At 36.7% G+C, this 27,556-nt stretch overlaps 1 protein-coding gene across 8 annotated transcripts in view; it reads right to left on the reverse strand.

Annotated features, from left to right (window-relative positions):
• The window catches only part of CACNA2D1 (calcium voltage-gated channel auxiliary subunit alpha2delta 1), a 428,757-nt gene that overhangs the window by 196,111 nt on the left and 205,090 nt on the right, over positions 1-27,556 (reverse strand). For all 8 annotated transcript variants that reach the window (XM_075081513.1, XM_075081510.1, XM_075081507.1 and 5 more), the window contains exon 5: positions 2,000-2,044. In XM_075081513.1, the coding sequence (XP_074937614.1) occupies positions 2,000-2,044 (45 nt within the window). The remainder of the gene's footprint in view (positions 1-1,999; positions 2,045-27,556) is intronic.

The raw sequence follows: 27,556 nt of genomic DNA on the forward strand, positions 1-27,556 counted from the left end.
TCTTCATGATGCAATTAGAACTCATGGTGAACTTTTTAATGGTATCTCCTCAAGTCAAAACATTTGTTCTGATCAGCACGCCAAAATAGCTGAAATGACTGACAGGAAACACACACTCTCAACCAACCAGAGCTTGTAAATACTGTACTTTCTTGGCATCTTTTCCCTTCACATTGCTGTCTAAACTTAGAATTAAACAAAGAGATGAAAAGCAAAACAAAACAAAAAAATTTTTTTCCTTCTCCCTCTTTAACCTTTTGATTTGAGGACGGGTATGAAGGAAAGATAAATACTTATTTCAACACATATAGCCCTATAAAAATACTGGCAACTCAAATAGAACCAGTCTCAATGCTATATTTTTATATTTTACACAGCCCAAATAGCACAGATCTGCAAAACATTTCAGCCCACTAAGCTGAAATCCCTAGGACTTAAAATTTTTCATTGTGATTCAAAACATTTCAAAATAATAACTTAAGCTGGTGTTGGGTTTTGGTATCACGCTCTCTGTTGCTGACACTATGTTAGAGTGTTAACTGTTTCTTGGCAGATTGGCCCTGACTCACGAGGAACTATTCTTAAATCCACAATAAAGGTTATTATTATAAACTTATTTCCAAGAGATCAAAAAGACATTAAAAGAAATAAAACTGAAACAGAAATGCAAATAGGACACCTGGTGGAATAATTTTTTTTTGTTTGGGGGAGAGAGGTTTGTGGGAGAAAAAAAATTCCTGAAGAAAGTCAAAGAAAATGAAAGTAAACTCTGGAACAGTATTTCCTTTCCTGCCTTGCCTAACAGACTTGGATTTGTGTTGTAGAGGTAGTCTTAATACCTTTCCCAATACTATTTAATCATAGCAGATATACAGCAGGGTCTTTTACTTCTCGCTATAATCTACCATCATGATATGGTACATGTAGATTAAAAATCCAATATTTAAGCTTTGTCATTCTGTTTCCAGAAGTGACTAGCACCTGCAATCCCAATGAATTTAAGCAGAAGAGACCAATATCTTTCAAATTTACATTCATTTTAATGAATTTTATTTAAAGCATGCAAATTTTAAAACTCAGCACAGTAGACTTTGTTGTATCTGAATTCCAGTACTCGCAGCTCTATATAAGCATATCAAATAGTTCTGCTTGACATGATCTATGTACATTAATTGCCTTACAGCAGAAGCATCAATTACAGTAGTGATGCCATCAATCTCTAAAGAATACTTGATTTAAAAGTGCAAATGAAGCATGCTGGCAATTTTGATTAATACATTTACAACATTTTTTCTATGGTTTTATAAATTAAATCCATAATGAAGACACGCAGTTGTATTACCTCAAGTGAAGGTGAGGATAACTTGTCTTCTCCCCAGAAGACATTAAGATTTTTAACAGTTAAAGCCAGATGGGAAACATAAGAGTTGTAGTATAGCCAGGAACTGAAATATATATTTTGCCTAAATCTTGGGACTGTATTTTCAATTTCCCCAAAACTTATTAGAGTCACATGAGTGATCACAAAATGCATGAAAAGAGTTGTTCAGTAACATTTTCCATCTGCTTTCCCCTCATGTAAAAAGTTTCATACAAAGAATACAGGAGAAAAAAAGATAATACGGTCTTGGAAAATAGTGCCAGAAAATTATTCCTGCAGAGTGAAGTAAATTATTTACATTTATCATTTTGATTCTCCAGTCCTATAATTATGATTTTATCACATTTCAAAATGTGAATGATATTGCTGTCAGGATCTTTTTTCTTCCCAGCACATTCCCTGCCTGATCAGTAACTCAGTATGAAAGAAGACAGACTTTGAGAATTAGAACATAAAATATTTTCTAGCTCTTGAGGAAACTTTTGAAGCCATTCCTAAGTTCCTTGGTTTCTTGCTTCTGCAAAATATTTAAATACTAGTTTTAGAGTTTCATTAATATTTCCAAACCCTTAATCTTCTGAGATTACAGGCAATGAAACATAAAGAAACATTACTTACATCATTCTGATCATCTTTTGCATTGTAATAGATTATATCATTATTCTGTAAGAGAAAGAAAAGTAATTCTGTTAGTTTGAAAGTAGCAAATGAAGTTTATTAGCAACAATTTGTAGTAAAATATATTTTAAAATAAACCTGCATTCCTTTATGTATTCTCTTTGAAATGTGTCAGAATCAGACCTTTCCTTGCTCTCTCTTGCATGTAATATTTCCCATGCTCATATTTAATTCCATGCCTTTAATGCTTCTTCCCTAGTAAGCTACATAAGTCACTCAAAAAGGCAGTTAGAAAAAGTACAGACAACATGGGACAAAATCCAGAGCTCATGAAAGTCTTCTGTAAGCTGCTTCCCTTACAGACATAGGACTCTCTCACTATGCAATTAGGTGAGTTATGCAGCATGACATCTAGCAGGTAATAGATGCAACCACGCATGGGTATTGCTAAGTGGGTTAAGTATTTGTTGCACACACGTTTATTGTTTTATTCACCTCCCACAGTGAAAATAAAATCTGGGAAAATACATCACAGGTGAGTCTGGCTGTTGTAGCGCAGAGCAGATCCTGGCAGCTCTGTGGAAACGCTGTACCATGTAATTCAAGCAAAGCAATGAAGGAGAAGATTACTAGTTTCCATTACAAAATCAGTCAGAGGCTTCATTCAGTGTAACATCTACAGCAGCTTGAAAATTGGGGTATTTTCAATGGAATATAGTTTTGTTTCCTCTTGAAATATTTCTGAACCACTTAAAAGCCTTAAAGGTTTAGGTTTACTGTAGTCATTTTCTACTAAATAGAATTGTTGTAATGTGCCCTATAGTTTTTTGAATTAAAGTAAGAAATTGTTATGTTCATTTCTGTATGAAATAGACACATCTATGTACATAGCATTTTTAAGAACCATTATAGGTTTTGAATAAAGAAAAGGAAAAGTTACATTTCTTCATGTCCAGCAGCTTTTTTAAAATAAACAATTGCAATTAACCTCCAAAAATGGCCCTAATTTATATTTTCAATTCTGTTTATGGCACTACCTTTGGATTTATGGATCTAAATAAAAAGTTGATCACAAAAAATATTTTTTAATCTATAAATACCAACAGGAAAGAACTATCTCTGTAACCATTTTTCAGCGGGGTAACCCAACAACAATTATTACTTGCACTAAAAAACTACCACGACATGTGCTATAAGGTAATGTAGCTAATCTTTATAAACCATCGTTTTCCTCACTTCATAAATAATTATATCATTCATTCTCTTTTGTGACCTTTTTGAGATCCAAACATGATATATATTTGAGATGAGCTAAATGCCATTTTGAAGCAAATGCCATTAACACAAACTCATCTTCTTTCCTTTTCCCTCAAAATGCACTTTCCCGCTATTCCATCAAGACACTGATCTATCCGCAGGTCAGTTTGTTTTGTATCAGAATCTGCATAACTGAGCCAGACCTTAGTGTGTGACAGACACAGGAGGAAATTCCTTTCATCATTAAAGACCAAAGCTAGTTGCTTATTCACTTGATTATTGTAAATGACTATGTAATGCTTGTGAAAGCCTTCAGGTAAGCTGGAAGAGGCAAAATATTCAATTTTCTCTGGATCCTTTTTACTTTGTAAATGGTTGTGTACAAAATAACTGCTCTGTAAATAATCTGACCTGTTCAAAAATATGTGATTCTTTAGCAGGCAACATTTAAAACTGCAGAGTATCCAACTTGGAGTGGTACTAGAAGGAAATGTTAGCACAAAGGCTTTCGACACTAGATGATCTGTGTAATGAAAAAAATATGTTTTTTCACTTCAGAAGAGAGGCAAAAAGAATATTTCTTTCACCTCACCTCCTCATGTTACGTTATGTTATGCTATGCTATGCTATGCTACGCTACGCTACGCTATGTTAGAGCAGTTCCCCTGCAATCTCTTTTTCTGGAAGTTTTTGTTTGGGAAAAATGAGACCAGGAAAAGCAATACAGACATACTTATCTGGATATTATGTATATATGCCTTTTGTTTAGTGGTTTCATTGTAAAAAGGGCCATTTTCATAAACCACAGTTCTACTAGGCCTTCTTTTGTATTGACTTTCATGTAGATACCAGTTATTTCCCCACCTCCTTCCCATTGCTCAAGTTTACTTTACCAGTAAAACTTGTCATAGAATCATTTAATGCATAGGATTTCTAACACTGTCTACACATACAATTCTGTTTATCTACTTAAACAAAATTATTCTTTATCATCACAATTATATTTTCCACTGTCTTTTATATTTTTATTTATTTGTTTAAACCGATCAAAGCTGCCATAGCATTGCTATCTACTTCTACTGGATTGAACGGTATTTTTTAAATCACCTATTAAAGAATTAGGTTTCAGAAACATGATACATTTACAAGGTAATTAAAATAACCCCCCACCCCAAATGAATTAGCTATTTTGTTAGGCGATTCATATCTTGCAGTTCATTACCCTGCCTGGACATATTACCTATACAATGCATAAACTAACACTGACATGGGTCATATCTCAAATATGAGATACACAGTGCTACAACACAGTGAATGCTGTACAGCTCACAAATTAGATTCATGGATCAGCTAGATTGTTAGAGGACAATTTTTCATAATTTAACCACTTCTAGCTGACAAGAACAAATTGCTTTGTTGCTGGTTCTCAAGCGAGTAGTTTAGTTATTTATTAACTTCTTGACACAAAGAATTTGAATCTTCCCACTGTTACACACTTCTGCCACCAGGTAATACTGCACACTTATTTAGTAAGCCTAGGATACAATGTAAATAACCTTTTTTTTTTTTTTTTGTTCTTTATCCAGTAATGCTATGAGAGAGGGGTAAATACTCACTGTTACTTCTGTTCATGAATGAAGGGATTTAGTAAGACAATCCTGAAGTTAAATTTATGGAAAAATTACTTTAGGAGATCATATGCATAAATTAGAAACTTTAGCCTAGTGTCAGTATACACGTTTACAAAATTTATGTACTTAGAAGTGTGAAGGGTACTTTTCACCATCATTAATCCCCCTTTCAAAGCAAACAGTTTCAGTATCTGATAAGGATATGCAAGGCATATAAAAATTACATTAAGGACCAGGTCATAAATGTTTTCTTTGTGACTCTTACTATTTTCTTCTATCCTAACAACCTTTTTCTTCCACACTTTCATTAATATTGTTATCTGCTGAAATTAGATTGTTCTATTGTCTTTATATTGCTTTTCATTTCAATAGTACTTTGTTTCCCAGCTTTGGGCATAAATCAGTTCCAATAAGAACACTACATATTGGGTAGCATTACTGAGTTCCTGAATTTCACCACACAGAATCCAAAGTTTCTGGTCTCTATGATCTCTGTGTCTAGAGATTTGAAGAAACACAGAGCTTCATCAAACAGCAGAAAAGCATGGGAAAATATAATCTTTCAGAACAACTGCAGATGAAATTTGGATTCATACCAACACTAACTTACACTCTCATTTTGATTCTCTATGGAGCAAGTTTACACACACGGTCCATTGATTCAACTAGATAAATGCCTAATCTTAACGCAGGATTATGTGAATGGAGCTGAAGTTGGCTTGTCATCACAGGAAGTAACACTTTCTTTCATCAAATTCTTTCAAAAACACCACAGAAGGATTACATTGCAACAAGACACATCTAACTCTATAGATAATCATATATAGTAAATCGTGGTAATAGATCTATTTTGGTTTTGGTGGGAAAAGCTATACATCCTCCTTTACTCTACCAAGTGGCAAAGATGAAAGTTCCTTGTCATCACTGCCACATAATGGCTTCTGCAGGAAAACCTGCTCTGTAAATCCTATGCTAGAATTCCAAGAATTGTCCATGAAATATGGACCCCATCAACTGGTCAAACCTCTTTTTCAGTAGAAACATTGTATGTGTGATTTTTGAAGTATCTGCTTTTCCACAAAAGATGTTTGCATTTCATTCATTCAAGAAAAAAAAGTACTGGAAATCTTAAGATTTTCAAAAAACAACCAATTTTCTCTATTTGGAAGTTTTGCTTTCCTGAAGGTGTGATTAAGATTCCGTATGCCCTCTACGTGAGGCTTCCTAGAGACTCTACTTAAACTAGATCCTGTGATGTAGCCCAAAATGGTGTTAGGCATACAGGGAAGACTGAAGGCCTGAAATGAATTCTAGAACTTTGAGGGATGCTATAATGAACTACCTGAAAATAAATTAAAAAAAAAAAAATTAAGGAAAGGGGAGAAACCATTTTTCTGCAGCTTTTCATATAGTAAGAAATTAATATGTTAATTTAAACAGCTATAGAAATTACCTTTTTTCCAAAAAGTTACCATTCCAAAACAACTGTAGATAAAATGTGAAAGCAAAAAATATCACTCTTTTCCATGACTTTATTTGGTACAGAGATGTTAGAAGATCATGAACTCCCTCAGGAAAGAAAACAGAAGAGCTTTTGTTAAAAGTCTCCATACCTCAAATGTTTTCTTCAATGAACCACTGGAGGCAAAGCTAAAATTAGTGTAGTAGATTATATTGCAAATATATACTACTGCATCATTATTGGACCATGATTTAAAACCTGATATTAAGGCCAAATATGATTATTTAAATTTTGGTTTAAAACTGCATACTTCCCATGACTTCTAACTACTTTATACAAAAGGTGCTAAAGAGGCTACGTATAAAAGCTCCTTTATATTAGAGTCAAGCTGCTAGCAGTGATACCTAACAAGGATTCTTTTGTTCTGCAGGTAATGAGGTAGAGTAAGAAATCAAAAACCAAGAAAAAAACCCAAAAATAATACAAATATGTGCTTGATTTTGATTGTTCACTTTAAAAATAAGTTCTTAGAATTACAGACACAAATTTGGAGAACATTTCAAAATCATATTAATCCCACACAATTTGAAAAGACATAGAACACTAGTGAAAGAACTAGAAGTCCTGTTGCTCGGCACGCAGCAATAAAAATACTAATAAAACTGGTTTATTTCATCTTTCATAAATATACCACATGAAATTAGTGTAAATGCCTATAAATGCTAAAAAAAAGTTTCATTAAGTGTTGGTAAAATCAATCTGCTTTAATTTAAAAAAAACCAACAAACATTTTCTTGTATCCTCTTGGATAAAGATGTGCATTTAAAAAAGTTCACTCTAATATCTTTAGGGTAATTAGGTTTTAAACCTAACCTAATAAATCCTATGACAAATAAACCAGGTACTTTTAGTTTAATCCCTTACGCAGTCTGACAAGCAGTTTAAGGCACAATTAGAATCTTTAGAAAAGAAACCTAAATATGGCCTACCATAAATCAAAAATTATATCTTTTTCTAAAGAGAATAACTTTAGGGAATAAAAGCCTGTGAACAGGGAAAAAAAGAAAGAATGCCAACCACTACCACCTCATTTGTTATAGTTTTGTATATTTACATAAGTGAAACGGCACAGATAAAATAAGGGCATTACCAGCTAATATTTTTTTTCCCTTCAGAATCCATGAGTAGAAGTACTGATTTACCTCCTGTTTTTAAAGTGAACACGGAATCAGGCAATAGAGTAAATTAGTTGTAATTCCTGTGTCTGATCATGGGCTGTAAGAAATGGATTAGAAAGTGTATTTAAAACATGATCTTGCAACAGGACTTAGAAACAAGATCTTTTAAAAATCTAACTATTTTTAATTAACAAATGACAAATATCAAACAGTTCCATAACATCCCAGTCTAGAAATATTTCCCCATATTATTCATAATATAGGCAAATTAGTCACTTGGGTTAGACGTTTCTCCCCAAAACATCATTTGATTAAAGAACTACTTAATCAGAATATTAAATTTCACTATAATTTATGATAAGCCTTTTTCATCGGATTTGTGTAACGGGCTTTTCTCAAGATTCTACTGAGACTACTAATTGGAATGAAAAGATGATGATGAGGATTACAGGAAATAACATAAAGGAGGATTGAAGGTGCTGCATACTATTTGTCATAAAATACACTTCCTTTTAAAACGTGAGAAAGATCAACTTATTCAGCATTCATTTATGGGTTATTCCTTCGCTGAAAATATCAACATAGAAACCCTCAGATTTTTAGACAGTTTTCAGGACATGGTCACTTGTCCATTCACAGATGCATCAGAGTGATACAGAAAATGAGTAATTTATTAATCATCTGCATGCTAAACAGGGGGATTAAAACATACAACCCTCATATAAACAGATAATTTATCAAATAAGAATACACTATATGAAAAATGCGCTTTCAAGCCCTTGACATAAATTCAGAGGGATCTTGATCTGAGGCTAGATCCAAAGATTACAGTGCTGACATTGGACAGAATTTAGGCATCTGAGTTAAAAACTGAGTGTGCTGGTTTTGGCTGAGAAGGGGTTAATTCTCCTCACTGTGGGGGTCGGCTACCTTTCCAGCTTCCTGTGCTCTGCCGCGTGGCGGGGGGGGGGGGCTGGAAGGGGCGGGGCCGTGGTGGGGGCGGCTTTGGGGTGGGGGCGGCTTTGGGCCACCCATTGGGGGTGGCCAATGGCAGGTTCATTCCGGACCATGTGACACCGTGACCAGTACATGAAGGGGGAGCAGCCGCGGCAGCGGGTCGGCGGGCGGCTACGGCGGTTCGTTCCCCACCCCCCTCCCCGGGGTTTTGCGCCTCTCATTGTTCTCCTTTACATTGCGTTTCTGTTGTTGTTTCTTTTAATTATTAAACTGTTCTTATCCCAACCCAAGAGCGTTACCCTTCTGATTCTCTCCCCCATCTACTGGTGGGGGAGTGAGCGAGCGACTGCGTGGGGCTGAGCTGCCGCTAAACCACGACACTGAGATAATGAAAGAGTTCACTGAAGTCTAATCTTAGAAGAATTTAAAACTCTGGAAGTACTTGAGCTTCCAACATTAATATTCTCTCGGTACCTTAATATCCTACTTCTATAAGGACCTTTGAAGGACCTCAGGCTTCATATGTCTCAGAAGTTTGGAACCTACTTTGCACCTTCACAGAGTCAGGACCCATAAACTGAAGCCTTTCACTCCTGTCACTTGAGGTACTTCCTACCATTAAATACATCATTCTTTTCAATATGCAATATTCAGTGGCAGGCAAATATGTTAGATCATTTAAGTCACAATTAGCAATGGAATGGAATGGACACTTGCACTGCTCTCACCTCCTCTTGCCCTCTCCTTCCTTTCTCCTCACCATGTGAATAGTATAGTAACAGGCTTTCCTATTTAGAAAAATTATGACCATTACTCTGAATTCTGCATTAGAGCATACCATGTAGCAAAACCAACATTTGCTTCCTCACTTTGACTGATGATATATTTTGTGAAATACATTTAATGTGAATGGTCCAGCTAAAACTCAGAAACTTACAGAGTGAAAATAAAACTGAAAAATCAAACCTGGAATTTTTGTGAAGAAATACATTAAGATAACATGTATTTTAAAAATGCAAGACGTGTTTAAAAGCATGTCCAACATACACTGCACGCCAGTTGAGAGGTAAGTTATTTTACCAAATCAGTGTATTTTTGATGGCTTAAGGCAGGCACAATATGAAAATACTTGTAACAGTAAATACACGTTACAAATAGGAGATCATATATTATGTTATTACAGCTTCTGAACACACAGCTCACCGGAGCATCATGATCTTGCTTTGATCAAGAGCCAAGTCCAACAGGCCAGGGTAAGGGCACAAGGCTGAGTGTGGTGATCTCTGGCACACATGGCGGGGCAAACAAGGAGTGAGTGCAATGAGCCCCGGCACAGGCTGTGTGTCAGCGAATGACAACACCTGAGATGCTGGGAAAACATAATGTCATGGGCTGATTTGACTGGCTTCCTGTGACTATAAAACCCCCAGTGTCAGAGACTGTAGGAAAACGTTTGACGTACGAGGAAAACCAACCTTCGAGGTGGAACCAGCCCGCATCAGTGCTGGACCACTGCCCAGACCCCAGAACTGAGACTGGCCAGATCAAGCGTCCCACATACCCCAGGCTGGGCTCTGCTGACTCACTGGCACCATGACTGGGGCAGGTCGAAGCTAACTTTGTGCACGGGGAGTGTGTGTGCAAGGACAGCACTGCCACAGCCCATCCATCGCTCGGTCCACTTAATGACATGACCTTCAGAGCGGCACGTTGTCTCGTGTTCCTCTCCTCACCGTGACAATATCCAATTACATGCTGATTTTAACTGTGCTTGATTTAATTTATCTTGTGCAATTTATAATTAGTAAAGCTGAGTAAGTAGTTTTTTATATCACATTCAAAGCTCAGGAGAAAACCTTGCTGTATTTTACAGGGTACAACAAGTAGGGCTTTTTTTTTTTTTCTCCCCCCAGTATCCATATTATGCTACATTTATACATTTAGTTAGAAAAAAGAGAAGTAGTGAAGACTATTAAGGTTGTATGCACAGCCTCAAAAAGAAGCATAAAGTATACTAGAAAGAGTATCCCTGTCTTCAAATCCCTAGAACTGATCATGGAAACTGTAAAGCATAGGACAATTTTTTTCCATGTCAAACCAACCTCCCCAGTTTTCAGATAATTTTCACCATAAGAAATGTTAAAAGAAACTGCCATTGGACTACTTTAGCTGTCAGGATGATACTTAACTGACTGAAAAAAACCTAAGAATGCATTTTAAGTACTTACTGCAATTTGACTGTACAAACAAAAGACAAAAGTGGTCAAATGTGTCAGTTTAGATGTAATAGACCCTAGAAGGCAACGAAAAATACATGTCAGACGAACAAACACCTGAATTACAATCTACAGAGCTGTCTGTTCTTCTGAAGTAATACAACATACTCCATGAAAAATTTCTGCATAAAGGCATCCTATAGCTCAGTGGCCCGCAATCAGAAGGCAATCTCTGTTGGACATGCAGATAATTGGTAATATAACAATGGAATTTTCGTGATTTGTCTGCTGGTTAGGATAGTCTTTTTCTTTCTGAATTGCTTTTAAGTTTAGGGATTTTCTTTTTTTAATGATTTTAGTGCAACTGGTGGCCTAAACAAATGAAATGTGGCAACTGATTATGTATTTTTTTTATTGCCATATATAAAAAGCCAAATACTTCATGCAGGAATGAAGAATTAGTAACTGAAGATTAATGACGCAAAACCACATTGATATTACTCTCTGTTATAGTTCATTATATCAAAGAATGACTGCCATTTTAGTTAATCAAACTGAAAATTTCTCTTCAGGGATAGTATTTTCATCTACACAAGCAACACTACGCGAGAGAATAAGCAAATGTTAACCATGTACTACACTACAGCTACAATTCACCACATCATAGTGACTGTATATAGGGACGGATGCGAAAAGCACCTAATTTTACAGTTTTAGCCTTTCAGAATTCTGCTGCAACACTCCTGCAATGGAAGACTTTTTTCCTGGTACATTGATCAATCACCTTCCTATTGGTACAACAGTCAGTGAATGGGAACTTGCATGTACCTACAAAATGTTAAGATAACTCTCGAGCTGGCGGCACCTTCGAGCCTACTAAGATTAATTCAAATGGAAGAATTTGTTATTAAGAACAGAATTGTTAGAGAGTATATTTCTCTTTCTAATAAATACTGGACACGTTAATATAAGGTTCTCTGTACCTGAGACTATCAAGCTATCTGTCCCCGGGTGGCTATGCAACCTTTTACCTTCTGTTACTGGTTATTTTCATATTGACCTGAAACCCTGACATAACATATACCAACCATAACAAGCCACAGAACAGAACAGTACTCTAATTAAACCCAAACACCTTAGACAATAAATGAATCATTTCCATAAAGAATTGTTTTGTTTACTTTTTACAGAGAAGACATGAGTTTAGTAAGGCAAGAACCACAAGTCTGCTATAACTTGGGAAGAAGAAACAGGACATCCATCAGCAGCAGGACTTAAGCTATAAATCTATTAGATTTTATATTTATTTATTTATTCTCATCAGATCAAAGTGAGGAAAGTTGCCTGTATTGAGCAGATGGAGAAGTCTGTCATTTCTGAAATTGATTTTGCCCCGTAGACTTTAATGGGAGAGAAGAAACAGAGACACAGGCTTTGTATTGAGAAAGACTGCTGTTTTTCTGGCAGTCTGCAATCTATTTGTGTTTTGTGTTTGGTTTTTTTTTTTTTTCAAGTAAAAAGCACCAAACGATTTTAGAAACACTATGCATATATTTGCTTACTTCCATCCCGTGTATAGCCAGTAGCTAAACTGCCAGCCAGGAGCTCCACATCTAAGGTAAGACTATGGACAAAAACTCTTGGGATAGGCAGTTATTTCCACCTTTGAAAGGGAATATTCAGTAAAACAGCTGTATATGATGAAAATAAGACTATAAGCCTTAACAAAGCTTCAACTCCAAATCTCTTTAGCCTAATGATTCAAAGAACCAGTGGGAGGGTCCCCACTGATATGCAAACCGTACCAGTAGCAACTAGTGGGACAGGAAAAGAAGCTCTTGCTCTTAGATCATCCCCATTATTTTGAGTTGATTCCTTGATTGTCTAGTCCTGCAGCCAGTTGAAAACAGTGCTGAATTTTAAAGTTACTGTTTTACAATTTTAAACATTGTGGATGGGGTTTTTTGGAAGAGGAATATGACACAGAGGCAGCATAGCTAATACCATCAACTTTGCACACAACTCAATTCAGTCCACACCATGTACCAAAGACTTTTTCAAACCATTTAATTTCAGTCTGAGCCGAACCACATTGAAGTCAAACAAACAGACTCTGGAGCAACCCCAGTATGGACATATGCTTCATGTTACGAATAGAAACTCACAAATAATATTAGCATAGTCCCAATGGTTACAAACACCAAAAATCAATATCCACTCCCCTTCAAGTACAAGAAAGGTTTACAATGTGCCTCTGGCCTACCCAGAGGTAGGTGGATAATGAAAGGTAATGATTCAAAAAGTTATTCTCCTCCTACCAGTCAAACCTCCCTCAATAGTCTTACCATCTCCCCAAAGAATGGCAAAAAGATCTAGGATATGTCTTGCATGTGTCACAAATGAACAGGAAAGAAATGAAAAGGAAACTCTTCTGGAGCTACTGAGTTTAAAAGAACTGGCTACATATATAAAGAGATGCTAATAATCATATTCTGTATTCCTCTTCAAGTCCTCTGAGTCAAAAGCAAGGTAGCCAGAGTCAACCCTGAGAGACAAAAACCTTTTAAATCCTTTTTAAGTTTGGTAAATACTTTCTTCCAGAAGGTTCAGGAAACTGCTGATCATCTCATCACAGTAACTTCCTCAAAGTATAAGCAACTGCTAATGGCTTCTTTTTATTAGGCAAAATGCAATCGATTACAAAGCAGGTTTCCAGGTGGGAAAATGAAATTAATTTGTTAGCAGCTAATTAACCTCTGTATCACACTATCCGATCTGTTTAATTAAAGCAGTGAAGTATGTTTATTTTCATTTATTCAGCATTACTTTCTTTAGTTGATGAAAGAACATAAAAATAAAATAAATAATAATAAAGAAAAAATGTCTAAAAGGTTTGCATATTATCTAGATTGTAAATACTGGGACCAGTACAGTACAAGAGTCTAGTTAAACAATTTGGACATGAGTTTAAATCAGATTCACAGGAAACTGGCATTCTGAACTCATGCTTATGCAGGTGCTAATGAACTAAGCTGCATCTCACACTACCATAACTGAATGTAGAAAATATGCCAGTTCTCCAACTCCAACAGATCTGCAAAAACCTTTGATGAAATTATTTTTTACCAAGAAAGTGGCAAACCTACAACGCAATTTGTCCCAAAGAAAATGAGTTTACATTTGTTACATGGGTACTGCGCTCTATTCATTAGAGCCAACAAATAAGTTCATGTTTAGGAATGTGGCAATCAGTGGTTACAAAATATCTAAAAGGAATCAAACTTTAGGCAGGTGACACTACAGTGGAGTAACAACTCCAGAGAGTCTAGCTTCTCGGTGATCCATAATGGTGACTGAACACATCAGGTATACTCCAAGGCTTATCCCAACCCAGCTATGCACGGAGGTCAGCAGTCCCTAGGATATCTCTCCGAACCTTCATCATCTCAGACTCCAGAACCTAGAACCGAGGATAAAGGCTTGAGTCTCTTTTTAAAATGGTATTTCTATCACTTTTTGCATGCAGATCTGTATTCATTTAGCCTGCACTTGGAGTCAGTCAGAAGCTGATAAAACTAATTAGTGCTGAGCAGAGCCACAAATAATAAAAAATGCTGACATCATGACAGGAGATGAGGACTTTCAGTGGAGAAACCTTGATTTGCTTACTGCATAAAGAATGGACTACACAAAAGTAAACTCCTCAAACCATGACTGCCAGTATTACACAAGTAAATTTATACTATCCTAATCCCTCTGGTTTGTAATGTATCAAACAACTGATGGTCGTAAGTAACTGAATTACTGAATTACAACTTTTCTATTTAAGTAATTATGATCAACTATATAAAATGCAGAGCATATTCTTAAAGAGGGGTGTGGGGGGTTTTTTTGCATCTGGCAATAAAAGGGACACTATTATTCTATAAAAAAGGTTATTCTCCCTTCCACTTCCACGCTTGTACTGCAAAAAAAATCTAAATATATCCAACATAAGTCTAACAAATTTATTCACAACCAATGTCATGAAGCTTGCACTGCAGCTCGTGGTAATCCACTGACACAACAGAACAGCTTAAAATAACGTATTTTTTTTAGACCAGAATATCTTCTTTGAGCTTTTATTCAAAGGCTGCACACAGTGTTTTAAACTTATCATTTAAGCTCCTGTTTCCTTGGGAACTTCACAACAGTTAAGGACATTAAGACAACAAATAATACTAGGGAGAAATATGAGCTGTAGGTATTTGCAAAATGTTGTGGTAATTTTGAACTAGGCGTTCTTGTAATTATTCTTAAACCTGACAATATAATGAGTGGACTGATAGCTGGACTGATTTTCAGAAGTCCAGGAACCGTCATGTGATCTTAATAACTATGAAGGCAAAGAATTTAAACACAAAGACAAAACTTGCTTATGAATATGTCCGTTTCAGCAAGAAAATAAGAAAAAAAAAAAGAAATAAAAAAAGCTATCACATTTTTTCAGTATGTTTGGCTCCAAACAAATGAATTCATCTGAATTGGTGGTTCGATCCATTCAGGCTATTTTATCTAGTTACTGAATATAACAATTAGCAGTCTGTATATAATATATAAGTTTAAAAAAGGTAAAAATATTTTCCCTACTGAAAGTACACCAAACAAAACCAAATCAACATTATCAAAACCATGTTTCTTTCATCTTCCTCTTCAGATTTTCACAGAAAATTTAGAGTTTTAATTCTGATAAATATTGTTTTCCATGGAATATCAATTATAACAAAACATATGTCTTCATCTTACTTTTTAATAAATGCTTTGAAATGAAAGATGAAAATGTGTAAGACTAATTTTATCTATATTAAATAGATACGTATGCTTTGAGAATATATCCAGTGGTTGAAACAGTTAGACAGAAACAGAAATTCCCCCCTCTATTTAATTTTCTTCTCTATTTCTCTCTTCACAGAGAAAGGAAATTATTACACAAAGTCGCTATTACTAAATTCTAAGCAAAAGTACCCAGACAACATTAATGTCATTTAAGAATCTCACTGGATAGCAAAATGCCTACATTTTGCATCATCTTCCTTAAAGTGCAGCAGCAGAGGGTTTTATAAATCTCTTTCTTTCCTCTTTTTTCCATATCTAAAAACTAAAATATGAAGACATTATAACTTGTATTTCTGCAGGAAAATTAAACACACACTATTTTTTCCTTAGTATTACAATACTTCGTAACACAGGAAAAATGAATTTTCATATATAAATTATGAAAGTCTGATTCAAACTTTGGATCACATCTTATATAGCTGACACAGACCTGTGAAATTCATGATCTCAAATATATTTTCTTAAAAGCATTTGTTTTCTTTCCCTGTCTGTATCAATTCTTCAGTTGGTATATTCAATTAAAGTGTGTCCACAAAAAACCACAGTTATAACATACAAACAAGCAATTGTTTTAACTTATCTTATACAAGTTGCAAGAAAATTAGAAAAAACAACCAAATCTCTCAATTTCCTCCTAAATGTGAGAAGTACCTTTCCAAAAGGTAATAAATTTCAAAACATGTCAGGCCATGTCTTCTTTTCAGACAGCTTTGGCTCACACAGGTAACAAATGTGTCTGGCATATTGACTGTTAATTATTTTAATGGGCCTCTTACAAAGATAAATCTTACTCACTTTGTTAAGATTTTACTTTAAATGATTTTGCTAGATCTCTGATGTCTTAGAAGGAAAGCAACTGCGGACAGCAATTACCAGGCTTTAAGAAATATCCCATGCTCACCTAATTAAGAAAGAACAGAAGGAATAATAATTTAATTATTCAGCTTTGACATCCGTTTTGTGCATATCTTGCACTCAGTCACTGCAATAAAGCAAAGCTTCATGACTACACCTTATTTTGGAAGCAGTTCAGTAGCATGAGACAAGCCAGCAGCTGGAAAATGTCATTCGTTTCACTATTTAACATAAAATGATGAAGACTTTTGCAGTTAATCACTCCAAGCAAAAGGACCATATCAAAAATAATTAAAATGTAATTACTTTTCCTCTTAATTATTGGATATATTACACTAGTATGCCGGAATTCATGCAGAAGAGCAGTAAGATTTAAGAGCTGCGTCAACATCTTGCTATTATGTTTCTCATTCCCTATCTTAACAAATGCACTAAATCAAAAGTTATTTGTGTTTTCTTCCACAGATCACAACAGGGGTTTTCACTCGCCACATATGTGCTGCTTATACCACAAACTGCGAAGAAATACAAAGACGCCCAAACTTCTGAATAAGCTGATTCAGGTATGACAGCACCTGCATGAGCATTTGCACTGTCACAAACACAAGCTGTGTTATTTCGGGGAATCTCATACATCCCTTGACAGTGAACTGTGCATTTTAATTCATAACCTTTTTGTAATAGTGAAAGGATACGACTTCTTTTCACTATCCAGTCCTGTCATTTTCTAGAGATAGTAGAGGAGTCTTTATTGGTTTTGCTTTTTTCCTGAATACTATGAACCACAGCTAAAAACTACCAAAACAATGTTGTTTGAAAACAGGGAACAAACAGAAATAAAGGATACTAGATGCTAGCTGCTTCTTTCAGTGCTTTTCTGGAAGATGCTCCAGTTGTTTAGTACTAAACAAAACAGAACAGTCCAAGATACAAGTAGGAGGGGAAAAAAACCCAAACAAAACCAAAACCATATTCTTAATTGTCTTGTGTTTTCATGTAACCTAGGTAAATTAATTTCTAACAGTAAAAATTGAGAAATAGTCAAAGTAGTAATAGTGACAACACAAGTTTATATAAAGAAAACCAAGCAAGATTAGAAATTGGTATCACTAAAATACATTATGGCTTATTTCATATTTTTGTTTGGCAATTAATGTAAAATTGTCCATAGAACTAGGAACAAGGACTGCATCTTTTTAAACCTGGCTGTGGTCTTTTATTTTTCTTTCCCTTTGGAGAAGTTCCCGTATGTAAAAAAACAAAACAAAACAAACAAAAAAATCAAAACAACCTAGTCTTTTCTCTTTCATTACAATAGGGATAAGAACTGATTACATCCTATACACATCCTGCACCTGCAGGAGCAGTTCGGAGGCGACACTCGCTAAGAGCCACCTGCGGACAAGGAGCCTGTCAGGCCCTGGCGAGCCTGCCTCGCTCTGAGCAGCGCCCCGGGACCTCGCCTCCCCGCCAAGCCCCGCAGCCCCCTTTCAGCTCAGCCCGGCTCCCTCTGCCCCCGCCCCGGAGGCAGGCTGGGAAAGCCTGTCCCCGGCCCCACCTCTGGCCCCACACACTGGCCGGGCCTCTGCCCTGCGACGGGCGCCGCGGATGTACGCTGCAGCGCGACTCCAGCTCATCTCTTCCCCTGGCCCATCCCCTTGTCCTGCTGATGGCAGCCCCTGGATGGACCCTGGACCGTTAATGGACCCTGTTACCAGCACCCAGCTCTGCCCGCCGTGGTGAGCCCCACGGGACTGCCGCGCTGGTGAGGGCACGGCGGTGCTGGCCACCTCCAGCTCCAGCCGGCCTGCTCTGGGGGCAGCCGGCCCCCCGCTGCTGCTGGCCCAGCTACTGACCGCATGTCTGCGCCCCGCCTTCTGCCCAGCTTTTTCTAACCCTGCTGCGGCCACTTTCCGAAATTATTTTCTGAGCCTAACCCAAATTTTAGGTAAATAATACAGTAAATAAAATATCTTTGCTTACTATAATTTCACCCAAAGTTCAGCCATCACTCATATATCCTCTGACATAACAGAAGATTAGCATTAGGTAACAGGGTAATTTTGCAGATGAACTAGAATAAAAATGTTTAAAATACTTAAAATAACCATTTTCTGCCTTAACGAGCTGAAGTAAACCAGTACCACCACCTTGATACTTCCTTTGCTCTCTACCATTGTGTTTTACTTACAAAACTGACAATGTTATTTTGTTAACTCAGATCACACAGTTAAGTCCACAGCAGCTTTAACCTGACCCCAGCCGAATCTTCTTGAAGAACAGAAGCTGTAGGTTGTTTGTTCACTTGTTTGTTTGTTTCCCTGTTTTGTACTTTTTTTAATTGGAGAGAGGCTTTGGAATATCTGTGTCAGCATTTTTCCCCAGCCTGATTTCCATACTTATAAAAGAAAGGCCACCCATATCGTCTGTTTCCAATCACAGCTGGATAAAACATTTTAAAAATTGAATTGTAATAATATCAGAGATTGTTCCCATTTATTTAAAAGTAGTCATTTCTACCAAAAATGCCCCCACACCCTCAGAGCCAGACTAAGCAGAGGTAAAGCTGCCAGCTATAAAGTGCGTTAGATTGCAAGGGCAGTAAAATGCAGCCAAAGCTTGCTTTGACTCTACCAAAACCTTGGAGAGCCAGACTGGCAGCTGCTGGCTGTCGGTGGGACGGAGAGAACAGCAATCTCTCCTCAGAACACTCACTTCCTTAAAACCATTTCATCCCAAGCCTGCACACAGGCTCCCAGCAGCATGAGCAGCAAGCCTGGATCCTCGGTGACCACTTCTGATGTAATGTTCCAGTTTTGCCTGTTTCTTCTGACTCTCCCTAATCCTGCCCAAGGGCAGCAGTCAGAACAGTTCTGGGTTTTAACAACTCGGAGGAATCAGCTACTTCTGAATTTGCACACCTTGCTAGTTCAGAAATTGCACACTATTTCAAAAACATTTTAAATTTAATATATATAACTCTTATTCTAGGCAGAGAATTATTGAAACTCACAGCATTTTAGTACTCCCATCAGAATCTATGATAACACATTTAGGCTTGGGCCCTTACACGTTTTATAATTCTCTTTAAAATTCTTGTACTGTTCAGCACTTCTTTGAAATTAATCTCTTTTCTAAAATTCAGGTTGGACAGAGGGACAAATAACAGAAGATGTTAGGAAAGAGCCAATGTGAGAAATTTTAAACAAGAGAAACAGCCATCTGCGGTGAAAAGTGAAATTAAGACAGGTATTTGATGAAAAAGACAGGCAGTCAGAAAAGCTCCTGCATACCTAACCAAAAAAGTTACTGAAAAAAGAGCTTAACACTGGAAGACCGTAATGAAGACGAGAGTATAAAGTAAATTGGAAAGAATATATTAAATTGATGTACCTTTGAAGAAATGCATAATTTTTTCTCAAAATTTATCCTGTGATGCTTGAGGACTATTTCAGCTCAGCTCACAACAGCATCATCACACATTAGTATTAGTATTAGTATTAGTAGTATTAGTAGTGTTAGTATTATTAGTATTATTAGTATTATTAGTATTATTAGTATTAGTATTACAGAAGTGTGAACTGAGATTTCAGAAAGTCAAAGAGGAAAGAATTATAAGTGTTTAAGAAGAAGACATAATGGAAGGTGGGAAACTGAGGAGGAAAGAAGGAATGCTGCAAAAAAACATGAAGCATCTTTTCAAGGATGATGCCATGTTCACATCCAGAAAAGACATTAAGGTGAAAACTGGAGGGAAAGGCAGGAGACAACTGCAGCAGAGCAGTCATTCCCAAACCTTTCCCATCAATGACCTCTTCCGCAGCAGCCAAAATGTCCTGGGCCTCTGTCCCCTCCCTCCCCTGCCCCATCTCCTTTTCACACAGTTCAGGGTACAAACTTTGCTATCTACCTTGCCAAAGATTGTTTTGCTTTGTTTTCACTTTAGGACGTTTTCTGAATGCAATGAGCTGATAACTTTCACAGCTCCAGAAACTTTATGAGCAGAAACCACCCTAATTTAGCTACTCTTTGCGTGGGAAAGTCCTTCAAAACTATTTCAGCAGGTCTTGTACTGCAAATACCTCTAAACGCTTATGCGCTGATTTAAGACACTTTATCAGCATTATGCAGAAACGCACTATTCTGAAGAAAGCAGCACAGTCTGTATGCTATTTGGATGCAATGAACTGAAAATAACAGACATACACAAACAGGTGTTTTGTTTGGATGAGACCAGCGCAGGGTAAGCATTAGCCAACTGAGCAAACTGAGCCCAAGGGCCAGGACTGCTTTCCTACTGTGCTCCACAAAGGTGATGTTCATACTGAACTTGCTGAAACTACCTGTTATGTTTTCTCTGCTTGTATGTTCATTTCTGCTCAAATATTCCTGGTCTTTAAAACATGACAGAGGTAAAATTTGAAAAGCACAGACACATACCAGTTTAACTGCTTGTGTTCTCAAAGTATCTGAACCCATGAGCTTTAGTCCCCTGCATACTTGCAAACCAGAGACTTACCTAACAGTGTGCACCTGTTTATAGACCTATTAGATATATACCTATTAGATGGTATTTTTGTGCATATATACATATAGATACATATATAAATACATGTACAAGTATACACACAGAGGAAAATGTACACAATTGATATATGCATATACATACCTCCCACCTATTTAAGTAGGGCTAGTTTAAGCTTACAACCTGTCTCATTCTTAAAATATCATGTCAACCTTGTTTATGAACACTGAGAAATAGGGAAAAGCATATTGAATATCTCAGAAATATGTAAGCTTTAACTCTTGTTCTCTTGAAGCAATAAAGAAAACAATTTGATCTGTTTCATTAAATCATTTAAAACTCTTTCAAATACAGTACTGCAGAGCTCTCGTGCACAGATAAAAGGTTTTGACATATTCAGTTGTATTTCTTTTAATATTTCCTTATCAATATGTAGATGAGGAGGTGAATGAATTGATTTAAGTGCATCCCATTCTTGACAAACATACCCCAAGTTCAATTAGATGTATGGATTTGCACTGGTCTGTTCTTACTAGTACACGTAACCTCTTCAGTGAACTATTCTTGTGTCAGCAAAACCTCCTGGTATGAATCTGCAAAGCAAATCCAGTCTTGCTGTCCATGTCATAGTTCTTTTTCATAAAAGAAGTATTCATAATTCATAACTATAGCATAATTCATAATGTCACAATTTTTTTCATAAAAATAGTGGGATATTTGCCCTACTGCTGTTGGTAGAATGTCTGAGAAACTCATTAAAACCGATAGGTTTTCCTTCAACATTCCTTTTTCCAATTTTCAAGCTAAATTTATCCATAACTGCTATATATTTATTGCTCTAAAGAAAATTTGTTTTCTCTGGGGCAGCATTTCCTCTTGGTGTTTATTCTTAACATAGGCTGTTTACTGATCTGTAACCACAGTGCTTTTTAGGATAGAGCATGCTTTATTCTCCACAAAGAGTGTGATGTCTGTGTTTCAAAATAAAACACAGATCAGTCCTGAACACAGACTGCTCCTCATCTGTGTTGTGCTTCTTACAGTTGCCCCAAGACACCTAAGCAATGTCCAGGCGCACTTTGTGGCATAGCATGCACCAGGAACCATTCTCAACTGACTGTGCTGGCAAACCTGTATGAGGTTATACCCTGTCCCACTTTCTACATGCCTCCAATGTTAACAGGTTTTAGACCCTCAAATACTCTTACATGCCCTGATGTAACTAATGCAGCACCTGAAGCATGTGAACTCCCTAGTTTCATGCCCTGAAAACATTATTTTCTAAGATCACCACTTTCTTCACATTATTTCAAAAACTTTGAGCAGAAAAGCATGCACACACATATTATGACTTAGAGCCTCCTAGACATCACCAAGAGAAGTCACAAGACCAAGACTAGTTTGAACACTGATAATCTATGCCACTTGGCCCAACAGTCAGGTCCACAGTTTTGTGTTATTCAACAGTATAGATTTATAGATGTAAGCTTTAGAAATGTGGTCCAGTTCCAGTCTTGAACTTATTTCTTAGAGAAATGCCTCAGGGAGCCAGAATTAAGACTCCATCCCTCTGTGCATGAAATACACACTAACAGGAATGGGTTAAGCACAGGAAAGCATACAGATTTGAGATTGCTTCTGCTACCGCGGGGTCACTTCACCTACAAAAGCCTTTCGTGGTAGTCAGGCTGGCATCGCTGGCCCTCTGCCTTTTGCTCCCTACCCTACACTGTGTAGATGATAGAAAGTGCAGAATGAGCTATGGCTTTAGGTAAGTCACCGGCTCCACTCAAAAACGATCTGTGATCCTCATCACCTGCATTATCTGCCAGTTTTCCTTGTTAACATTCATACGTTTAAACAGCAACTCCCCACCTTGAATGCAGAATCTCAAATCATGACTTTAATTAGCTGAAAGCCTTATGCAGCGATGTTAACATCAGCAAATATTTACAGATATGTTTCATAAATGTCATATTCAAAGAAGACTGTACTTAAGAGCATTGCTTTGTAGTGTCATCCATATGCTGTGCCAGGGCGTACCATGTTTTCCCCAATACCAAACTTTATGAATGGCCTCCAGCTGAAGGAAAGCTCTGAGGCAGGATTGCATTGGGGGGGGAAGAAAAGAAAGAGACCGAGAGAGACTGGAAGTGTTTGCAATTAAATCACCTGTGTCCTGTGCTCCCCTATAATAAGGAGAAGAATCTCTTTCCAAGTCAGCTGTCATCAGAATAAATGGCAAAAACCATCACCTGGGATTAACAAATGTATTGATAAGATTTTTGAAAATACTTCAGCCTTAATCCAGCCTATGTTTTTCTCTTCTGGTATCACTCACTGAAAGGAAAAAAAAAATGTCACCCTTTGCCACAGTAATACAACCCTAGCACAAAATACCTGCATATACTAGTAAAATAAAAATAAAATGTTCTATCTGAAAGGTGGGGAAGTGCTCTATGTAGGACTACATATTTCCTCCATGAGTATTTTAGAATACCCTAAGTGTAGAAGTCATTTAAACTACTGTACCCATAGCAAATTAGATGAAAATAAACTTGCCTATATGGTGATCATTCATTCTGGTAGAAAACTTTTCTGGAAGTCTTTCACTTTTTAGGTAGAAAAAAATCACACACAAAGCATAAAAAGTTTTATCAGGAGAAAACACCAGAATTTTGTGCAAGCACAGAAATATATCAGTAGAGCCAAGCTCCTTAGTTTTACTGTCCCCATGTGTAACTCTTAAGAAATGCAAAACTGAAGTTCCCCTCGCGAAGTGGTAATGCCCAAAGGACTAAGAAGAGAATCCTACCTGAATTAATTATTCATCAGGGATTATTCATCCTTGTTTAGAAGCAAAGGTCTGTTCTGGATTAGCATAGTCATATTTATATTTATTCTTCATATTTTCAAGACAGTTACAATATACAGTGCTTCAGCGCAGTATAAATTGGGACTACCAAATGGGAAAATGAAAAGAGAATGATACTGTTTTCAATAAACACACAAATTGCAGGCAGTCTTAGAGCTGGCCTAGAAGCTCTCAAAACTTGCTAAATCCTAATGTCCCTCCAATGAGACCTGGAGTTGTTTGTATTTACTTACACAGTTCTGATCTGCTCATAGCTGATAGCAAAAAAAGAACGAGAGAAAAGTAAACCAATGCTTAATAGCCCACATTTCTGGTCAAATCAGGTATTGGGTAGAATTTTTAAATGTTTCTTTGCATGATGTAGAAGAATGTTAGCATACTGCTAATTTTTAAGGGTCTAGTCTCTCTGCTCCATGTTATGCACATCTCTTGCTTTGTGGCAAGCCTACGGAAATACCTGTGAGTACCTGAATCACACATCATTGTCAGGACATAAAAGAGCCACAACCTCACCTTTTGTTTTAATTCTAATGAGAATTACAGTATACTCAGGGGATGGAAGGATAGGAATTCTCAAATCCCTTGAGCAAAATGCAGCTCTTAATAATAGGATTGTCTAGTACTCCCAGAGCATTTCAAAGCCTGCGCAGAATGAAACTCCTATTAACACTTCTATTGTATTTCAACCGCAAAACAGTACAGACATCAAATATTTTCTGTTTTCAACTACTGTACAGGCCACTGTCCTAGGCACATCAGTTCTTGGTAGCATACTTTAAGTACATAATGTTTGGAAAATGCCATATATTTCTATTTTCTTAAGCCGGTAGGCTTTGTCTCTCTCTTTTTTTTTTTTCTCGTGGTATTTCATGACATCTCTGAGGCCTACAAACTTTTAAATATGTAAATCTTCCAACTTCCATGTTAGCTCCTTTTATTCTTTCTAGAGCTGATGAGTTCTGACAAAGACCAGCTGAATTTTCACCTAGTATCTTATAGGAATCCTGTGACAACATAAGTTAGAAAGGCCTGCATGACTCCTGTGGGTTTGCTGTCTGAAAAAAAACAGAAAGAAATGGAGTGAAAAAACCACAAATATCTCTACCTCCAAAAACCCAACTCACTCACCTAGAATTTCAGAAAGGCTTTATTTTTAATATGAAATAATATGCATAGTCCTAAATCCATATCTATATATTCCCAGTATTAGCCCCTTTTGACAGGAAACATTTTAAACATGTTTTGGGTCTAATTTGCCTTAAAAAATAATCTCTGAAGTTTAGTATTATGAACGGCACCCCTTCTCTGAAGTAAGAATCAAAACTGTAATATTTTCTGATTTTCTCAATCTTTTAGAAGTCTGCCTTCATTATGAAAACCTAATTTGAATGTTACTTACTCCATTAATTGCATTTTTGTGCATATTCAGTTATATCAGGTTTTTTTCTTTTAATTAAGAAAAAGAGGCCTTCTCTCTGATTAGTAATTCAAAACCAGCAGGGTTAAGCAGGTTAATACTCCAAAATGCACCAAACACAAAACATCGGTGCATTTCCTAAACTGAATGTTATATAGGGTCAGGGTAACATGATGGGCAATGGGGAAATGAGTTTGCCTGGGACTTGATGGAAACAGAGTAAACTAGTTAGAACCTAGTTATACTGGCAAGAATGAATCAAGGAGAAAGATACTGTTAGTTTTGAACTAAAAATATTTGGTAAGGGAGCTTACAGACAGACTAAACAGCGTCCTTGAAGTCCGTTTCTAATTGATTTCACTGATTCACTAAACAGAGTAAAGCAATGGTAAGAATTACTTGTCACAGATTTACATTAGCAACTGAATTTGAAGGTGAAAGGTAAAATCAAAAAGCTAGTTAGCTGCATCGGTGTTACAAATTCAATGAACTCTTGCAAAATATGCGCAACAGCAGCCTGCAGAAAGCTTTTCTTAACATATCATACTTCTGTATTGTAAACTAGAGAACCTACAGGTTGTTAATAAATTGAGTACAATAGTACATCTTGCTTTTAATAAGATGTTTGTTCAGAAAGCACATTAAAGACTCGTTCAAAATGAAGGTGCTAATGCATATGCAAAGTGTCCTAATAATGAGAAATCACACCTTTCCTTCTTTTTTTTCTTTCCCAGCTCTTTCCTCTTTCCTCCACCCCTTTTTCAGAAGCTGCACATTTTTTAAATTAGTTGCATGGTCAATAAGTAAAGAGTATTAGATGTCTTTTAACATATTTAATTTTTCAGATAAAACGGAATGCTTGAAAGATTCAACAATGATTGAAGGTGTTTCTTTGCTTTACTCTAAAAGCTTTTTTGGCTATTTCCCTACCAGGGAAGCACTTCACTAACCAGATGAGATCCTTGCAGTGATTTATGTTCTAAAGTTGCACTCCTATACTCAGTGTAAGCATATTAAGAGATGATAAATAACCAAATCTAAAGACCAAAAGATGTATCAGGAAAGCTAACTCCTCTATAGTTACACATTTAAAATCCCTGCTTGTATATAATCTTGATTCCAATTGTAAAGCTACCATTTGCCATCCTTATCAACTTCCTATTGGTTTCAAATTCATAAAGTGTGAAAAAAAAAATAAATCAGGGATTCCAAAGGTGATTACAAATGCGTTCAAATAATTAATCACACTAACAATTATACTAGCGTTATCCTTATACAGGATCACATTAGATCTTATATAATGGAACCAAAGCAATCCAGATTTTAGAGGAAGTCAATGATTTCCAGACTCAAAGACTCACCTGAGAGAGTCTAGGATGTTATAAAACTCCAGGCAAGCTAGCAAGAGGCATTACCCTGAAGACGTTTTCTAATCACCTGGATTGTTTTTTTGCCTTTAAGACGTTTTTGTTATATCTAACTAGTGCCTCCTGGAAATTTGTAAAACAAAAGGCATCACTGAGACTTTGTGAAAACAAGAATCCGAACATTAGGGTCAGGATGCTGGGGATGGACAAGCGGACAGGGATCCTGTTCCTGGTAAGGGATGCCAGACAAATTCTGCACTCATCTGGTGAAGCCTGTGTCACACGTCTCCAAACAGGCTTCAGCCTGGGCTTGTTCACAGTGGATTTCTACATTAAGATGATTCTCTTCTTACTAATTACAGAGATCCTAGGAAAGTAAAGTGAGAATGGTTCAAATACTGCTGTATCTCCTGTCTTGTTTTGAGAAAGCACTATTGAAACACTTGCAGAAATGACTGTTCCTGCAATACTCACGGTGCATGTTTATGAATCAAGAAGACATGTTATAAACATCAGAACAACCCCTAAAACCACCCAATTTCAGTAAATGTGATTCATTCGTATTTCCTCTCACCTTCCTACCACTCCCAGTGCACCCTCAGAGCCGTCTCCTGAGTAGAGAGATGTCAAAGTGCAAACAAGCACTGACAGAAAAAAGGTGATTTCATTCCTTTCAGTGAGATATGGCACATTTGATTTAAATTACACACAAATTAAAGCTATATGTCACAGAAGAGAAGGTGGCACACAGACCTTCAGAGAATATAATATTATTCTTCCTAAAACCTTGACCATCTGCCTGTCAATTTAAATCATTTGGTGCATTTTCTTCCAAATCATATAGGCTTTAGAAGTGTGAGGCCTTATCCAAAATTATTCAAAATCAATGGAAGGGTTTGGATCAGAGCATTGTGTGAAGATACAGACAACTTTGACACTTGG

This window comes from Phalacrocorax aristotelis, chromosome 1 (genome assembly GCF_949628215.1).
Source record: "Phalacrocorax aristotelis chromosome 1, bGulAri2.1, whole genome shotgun sequence".
NCBI lineage: Eukaryota > Metazoa > Chordata > Aves > Suliformes > Phalacrocoracidae > Phalacrocorax > Phalacrocorax aristotelis.